Source organism: Telopea speciosissima, chromosome 11, assembly GCF_018873765.1.
Source record: "Telopea speciosissima isolate NSW1024214 ecotype Mountain lineage chromosome 11, Tspe_v1, whole genome shotgun sequence".
Taxonomy (NCBI): domain Eukaryota; kingdom Viridiplantae; phylum Streptophyta; class Magnoliopsida; order Proteales; family Proteaceae; genus Telopea; species Telopea speciosissima.
Window position 1 is genome coordinate 12139406 of NC_057926.1, and position 7403 is coordinate 12146808.

The 7403-nt window shown below is 37.0% G+C and overlaps 1 protein-coding gene across 1 annotated transcript; it reads left to right on the top strand.

The window, feature by feature from the left end:
* Window positions 1–5385: 5385 nt before the first annotated feature.
* LOC122644787 lies at window positions 5386–6467 on the top strand. The gene is made up of 2 exons (XM_043838171.1): window positions 5386–5736; window positions 5838–6467. The coding sequence occupies exons 1-2, from the start codon at window positions 5386–5388 to the stop codon at window positions 6465–6467; spliced, it is 981 nt and encodes a 326-aa protein (XP_043694106.1).
* Window positions 6468–7403: the final 936 nt, after the last annotated feature.

The window sequence follows — 7403 nt, forward strand, 5'->3', positions numbered from 1 at the left end:
TGATTTTGACATTCTTGGATATTGGAAAGTAAATGAGGTTCAATATCCTGATTTGACTCGGCTAGCCCGAGATATATTGGCGATTTCAGTATCCACAGTTGTATCTGAGTCAGCATTCAGTGCTGGAGGTAGAGTTATTGATAAATATCGAAGTAAATTACTCCCTAAGAATGTTGAGGCTTTGGTTTTCTTATGTGATTGGATGTGCGATGAGAACTCTGGTGGTAATCTTGTTTCTTTTAGTTATCATGTGTTGTTCCTTATGAATTATTAATTTAAATGATAATTAATTATTTTATTTTTAATTTGTAGCTGAGCCAGATCCAGATCACGATGTCGACGAATTGTCTGAAGCATTAGGAGATGTGTTTTCTTTGTCTCCTGCTCTTATTGAAGCATCCACCACCATACAATGAGTTGTTTAGAAACAGTTACCATCAATAAAACCAAAGATTAGCAAAGAACAAGTGCAAATTGCAAAAGTTAAAGCACTCTAGTCCATAACTTTGTTTCTGTATTTTTTGTTTTTATCTTCCCTACTGATTTACTACTTGTCACACCCCAGTCCGGTTCATAAGGGCCAAGTGTGACTGGATATCTCTGACATCTAACTAATCCCCCAAGGATCACAAGTGCAGTACTCCATTTACAAACATATCTCACAAATACAGTAATCAGAGGTAGCGGAAACAATTTAAATAATAGAGGTAACATTAGTAATAAGAGAAGTCTAAGTGATATTTCATTTATATTCAAGATAAAGCTTCTGTGATACAACTATACATTTCTCAAAAGTACCACAAGGTAAACTATACAAGGAACTATACTATAACTATACAAAGTGTTTATAAGCATAAAAGAGTGGGGAGATAGCCTGGACTATCAGGCCAAGATCAAGAGAATGCGCAATCAACACATGCGCACGAAATATCGTGCACTTCAAACTTCAGTGCCGCAACTCCACCACCACAAGTAACCAAGTCATCTGAAAAATAAGGATATCCACAGGGGTGAACTCCACTGAGCCGAGCAAGGAAAACATGCAAACACAAGCATATAGTCCATGATGCATGACCCATATCTAAGAATGCTACTAACATCAATGTCTAGGTCTCATGAGGTATAAATGCTACTGTAGTAGGTATGATATTCCCAATCACGGAATGAACTCATCGGTCTTCCCAAGAATACCACTCTACTACGGTGGGAACCCGCCTGTTCCAGAATATACACATCAGACCCCGACGAACCCCCAGTGATAACCCTACTGTTGCTCCCATTCCAGTATGTACTCATCAGACGTGGGACAGTGAATGACATTCCGGTATTAACCCTTCAGACTTGGCACGGGTTATCCAACACCTTTACCCCTGTTGACAAGGGTTGTAGCATTTGGGTTTATGATAATCCTAACCATATGCATACTAACATGATGGCATATGAATCAATATAAGATAGTTAGGTAATTCTGTCCAGCAATAGTAATAACAACATCAATTCAAGAACATAAGTAATTTCATGCATATGCATCATGTAATGCGTCCTAATAACATGCATCATCTAATGTAAAGAAGGAAAAAGCTATAAAACTATATGATCAAAGTATTATTATGATGCATGACATGGCAATATTAACAAATAGAAATTAATACAATAAATACACTGAAATTAAGTCAAAATCCCCTTACCTGTATTGGAGGATGATCCTAGTCAATTGAAGCTCCAATACACACAAATATTTACACCTCTTGATGTTACTATTGCCTATATAGCCAATATACAACATTTGTTAGGTCTAACATAACCCTGGGCAAAGGCCCAAAGTATACAAGAACTAAAACCAAAGTTGTGGGTAGAATCGGATTCAGAACTGGTTGAATCCGATTGACCATAGGACTCAGCTGTCTGAATCCGGTTGGCCAATCAGAAACTGTTCTGAGATCTAAAGCTCATGGATCTTTCATGTATGGGGTTATTTTCCCAAAATTGGTTTAGGGCTTTGATAGAGTATAGCAAATGAGAGGTTTTGACCCATTTGCATGTAAGATCAAATTAGGTTTTTTAATTAAAATTAAACAAAATAGAAATTCTGCAATATTTTGGGAATATAGTTGAAATCAAAGAAGAAACTAAAAATTTGGTATTATAGAATGGTTTTGGTGGTCAAACAAACTATACCCAAGTCTAAATTGGGGTTTTAACACAAGTTATCTAATACCTTAGGTTTGGCTAAATTGGGTGTTAATCCCAAGAAGAATTCAGCAAGAATAATTAGAGAAACATTGAGAAATCAGGTTTAAGATTGTGTGTTGTTCTAGAATAGTAAATTGGTTTAATTAGGTTAGGGTTTAGGGTTATCAACAACCCAAATTAGGGTTTATTATACTAGGGTTAGTATGAATCAAGAATTCAGCCATAATAGAAGAGAGAAGAAAAGGATTTTGGAAAATAGATTTAAGGTTTAGATGTCCTACCTGAAATTAGAGTTCAATTGATGATGGCAGTCCCAAGTTTCCAAAGCCCCAAGTGTTAGGCTCTAAGCTCCAAGCCCTTCTCCTTCCTTTATCTTCTTCTTCTCTCTCTCCTTTAGAGCTCCTAAGCTGAAACCAAATTCTTTTTTGGTGTAAAATGAATCCTAAAACTAAGGCACCGTTTGACAATGTTATATTTGTTCTGTTTCTTTGCCAATAACGTTATGAGAACACAAATGAAACAAAAAAACCGTTTCATAAAACCGTTTTGTTTCACTTGTTTTTTATAAAAAAAATTAAAATTTATAACAATTTATGCCTTAAAAAACGTTTTTGACATAACAACAATTTGTTGTTATTACCATTTTACAAGCCAATGGCAAAAACTGTTACTCAATAAATCACACTCGTTCACTGTTCGCTCAAACAAAATCAAAGGAAAGGGGTAAAGGGAAACCCTATTTTGCAGACGAAGGGAGAAGGGAGACGATCTGAAGGGAGAGCTGCAACAAGGTACGGTCCATCTCTATCTTTGCTATCTCTCACTCTCTCTCTCTCTCTCTCTCTCACTATCTCGCTCTCTCTCGCTCACTCTCTGTGTCATTCTCTCTCGCTCACTCTCTCTCTCTCACTATCTCGCCTCTCTATCCGTAAGAATCTCTCACTCTCTCTCTCACTATATCGCTCTCTCTCTCTCTGTTTATCGCCACTCCTCCGGCAGCCCCAAACGCTGCCTGCACCTCTGTTTCTCAGCTGGACATCCTCTCCATTTTGTCCCTCCCACCTCTGCTAAACCTATGTCAATCTCGGCTTGTGAAGTATAAGGCTCAGTTTTTTTCCTGCAATTTTTGTCTCAGAGATTTGTAGACCGACCTGCCTGATTTTATGGCTTTTCATGTTGCAAATGTAGGGATTTTACCATCTGGGAGTCCAGCTTAGTGCAACCAGTGATTACAAACAAGGTAATCTCTCATTCTTTCTCTCTCTCGCTATCTCTCGGTCTCTCTTAAAACTGGTAATCCCTCCATTTGTCTGCTGCAATCCATATTGCAGTCGTGTAATGGTTTGTTAGTTCTGTAGATGTTCTCTTGTTGCCTTCTGGCTTTGATGTTTGTTATCTTCCTCTTTGTGTTATGTCTGCATTGGTTGTTATTGTTTGTTCTCTTTGGATTGATTTTAGCCTCTCTACACATGTTTTATTGGCATTTGGTGGGCTGAGATTCATTGGTTGCTTTTGTGTTTTTTCCCCAAATTTGTGCTGCACAATTATTTAATTTGATGGGAATCAGAAGTCGTTGGTGGGTCAGTTTAATGGTTTTTCTCTGTTGTTTGAATAATCTGGATTGTTGGATGATGCTCAATTTCTCTCTTCTTTGATTCTGAGTCCTAGGTCCTTGTTCATTTCTTGCTCTAGCTTGTTGTTTTCTAGTGGTTTTAGTAATATGACGGATCCCCTACTTTAACTTTGTAGTGGCTGCTTATTGATTTATAAAATGGAAAACTACTAGAGAATCCACACACAGAAGCAACTATTGAACATTATTTTGATTTAAGATGGAGCCCAGTGTAAGGTTCCTGAGGTGAAGATGACCTCTCATCTCATTTATTTCTGAAATAAAACCTCTATTTTGGGTTGTGAAGCTACCAGTGAGGTGAGGGGTGTTTATAATGGTTGCTTCTCTCTCTCTCTCTCTCTCTCTCTCTCTCACACACACACACACATACACACAAACACATTTGCATCAAAGTCCAAGTCAGTCTTAAGAAACAAATGATCATTCCAGGAATTCTGGGCTAACCTTTAACTCTGGAGAAAAGTATGTGTGTTTGGGAGAATGGGCATTAGAACTCAAACAAGACCCACACAAACAATTCCGTAGTTGGTACTGTGAGTTTTCTTCTGATGAAAGAATTTGAACTTGGAAAAAGGGTTATAAGGTACAGAAATAAAAGAAAAAAAGGCCCTCCTCACTATCATCAACTTTTCTCATTTTATACCATTACCCTTTTCCATTCATTTATCACCCTTTTTAAGGGTGTCCACATTTCCATAAATAAATTGTATTACCCATTGAGTCCCATGTTCAGCCAACCTGTTCACACCTTTTGAGATGAGACTTGACTGTCCTAGACTCCTAGGAGTGCCTTCAAGTGGTAATTAAACTAAAAATGAACTAATCACTGCAACTCTCTTCCTCTCACATGAGTTGATTGAATGAGTTGGCAAATCCTCATTCAAATTTCAAATACCTATGTATATGACATGTGAGTTACTTGAGTGTTTTTTTTTTTTTTTTAGATTCTTCCATTATTTAGATGGTTTTATTCTTCTTTTTCTGCAGTAATTGGATTCAAATTGTTGGCCTGAGCCATGTGAAAGCCTTTTCATCATTCTCAGAAAACCACCTAAGATGTGGGAATGCTGTCCATGAAGGGGATTCATGTAATTTTGCTGAAAGGGGTGTAATTTTAAAGCTCCATTGTAGTTTCAGTGAAGATGAATCCACCCACCAAACACAACTAGCTATTTAAAGGTGTTGGAATTGGAAATATTCCCTAAGTTAGAGCTAGATATGGAGAGAGTCAGAGAGACTTTTCTTTCTCTGCCCTTTCCTTCTTTTGTCTTTTTGGCCATTTGTGGGTTGGAAGATTGAACCCACAACCATGTTAACAAAAGCCATCTATGTACTTAACCTAGTTCTTTTTTTAATAGATTTAAGAGTGTGAAAGGATACATAGTTACATTTACTTTTCTAAAGGGTGTAAAGGAATAGGGAGAGTATTATGAAGCTAATATTCAGAACAAGTTATTTGACCTGAAATGCAATGATTAAACTCTTTACTTGTCTATTTTAAGGTATTGCCATTAATAGAGGTAAATTCTTGTGCAATATATCGTTTCTATCATATAACTATGTTATTTGTGGTTAGGTTAGATATTATGTCAACCAGCTCAACTCAAGCAACTCATGTAACATGGAATGTCAATGAGGTTGATAAGTTTGTTTATGTAATGATTGAGAATGTGAGGAATGGTCAAAAGACCAACACCACATTCTCAAAAGTAGGTTGGAATAACATCCAAACTGAAATGGAACGGATGTTTCAACGTCCTTTTTCAAAAGACCAACTACGTCAGAAGATATACAAATTACAGAAGGACTACCATAGCTTCAAAAAACTGTTAGAGACTACAGGGTTTGGTTGGGACCATAATTCAAGGACAGCTACTGCAGAAGATTCTGTTTGGGATTCTGCTATTAAGGTACAACATGCCTTTTATTCCAATCAACTGAATTCCTTATCTATTAGTGTCCATTACCTATGTGTCATTCCATTAAAACAGAGTTTGTTTTAAATATACAGGCAAACCCAACATGGAGAATATTTCGAAGGAATGGCCTTCCATGGTGGCCTGAGTTGTGTGAGATCTTTTCAGACACAAGTGCAAATGGGGAAAGAGGAGTTACCCCACAAAGGCCTACAGCTCCACCCCCAATCATCATTGATGAACAATTAGAGGATGAGATAGGCCCACAGGATTCCTCATTGGGTTTGGATGAGATAGAGCCAACTGATGTTCAGGATTGTACAACTCCTCCTACCACAAAGCAGAAGCGGGATCTTGATAAAACACCAAATGATCGTAGGAAGAAGAGTGCATTAAAAGCTATTGCTGGTATTAAGAGTGATTTTACTCGCTTTATTAACTGGAAAATGGAGCGGGCTGATAGTGTCACTCCCACATCCTCCGTATCACCTCCTGTTGTTTCTACCACTACTGTGCAACCTCTCACTGTGCCTCCTCCTGATCCGACACACCATGATGGACCTTATAGCATCAAAGCTTGTCAGATTATGTTGGACAACATAAAAGACATTAGCAAAAAGGTGTATGCGGCTGCCGCCAAGAAGATGGTTGACGACCCTGGTTGGAGAATCTCATTTATGGAGGTAAGACCAGACAGAAGGATGTGGATCTTATCTATCTTTTAATAGTTATCTTTGATTAATGGTTGACAATACATTTAGATAGGTATTCCTAAACAATAATGGCTTTTAAAATTTGATACTTTTTATATTAATATTTGGTTGTATTTGGTTGATGTGAGACTTTAACACTATTTTATTTGATCCAGTTATTTGGTAAACTTGAATGGTAGCCAAGTATTCCTAAACAATATTATCTTTCATTAATGGTTTATAATATATCTAGATATTTTTATGGCATCTATTACAATACTTTATTTGATTATGATATTTGGTTGAATGCCCAACTATATGTCATTATGTTGGACAACATAATATTGCATTAATTATTGTCATATTCTTTACAGATATGTCAGTCAATAATTACAACCAAGATGATTCATCAGATGACGATGATATTGTCATTTTAGCTATGGTTGACGCTATTCTTGATTCGATCAGAGTTAGAGAACCATACATGGATGGACTGTACACTTCATCTCTTCTAATGCATGACATATTGATGGGCCATTCCGATTTTTGCTATAGGTTGTTTAGAATTGAAAGACATGTATTCCTTAACCTACGTGACCTCATGGTTCAGAGAAACTGGTTCCAAGACACTCGTTTTATTCGAATTGATGAACAACTAGGGATCTTCATGATGAAAGTTGGACATGCTCTAGGTACTAGAAAGGTGGCAACTAAATTTCGACGGTCAACACAGACAGTTAGCGCTGTCTTTCAGCTTGTGTTGCAAGCTATGCTCAATTTAGCAGAGGAACTCATTCAACCACCTTCTTATGAGGTAGTACCAAACGAGATAAAATACAACCCTAAATACATCCCTTATTTTAAGGTAATCTCGACTTTGACTACAGGGTTTTTAGTATGTTAATTTATGACTGGAATTCTTTTTCCTTAAAATATAACATGTATCAACTGTTCCTTTTAGGATTGCAT

Excerpts from the sequence above, each read along its gene's own strand:
- LOC122644787 (XM_043838171.1), top strand. The coding sequence starts at position 5,386 with ATGTTATTTGTGGTTAGGTTAGATATTATGTCAACCAGCTCAACTCAA. Across the intron at positions 5,737-5,837 it reads TTTGGGATTCTGCTATTAAG|GCAAACCCAACATGGAGAAT; the intron begins GTACAACATGCC and ends TTAAATATACAG.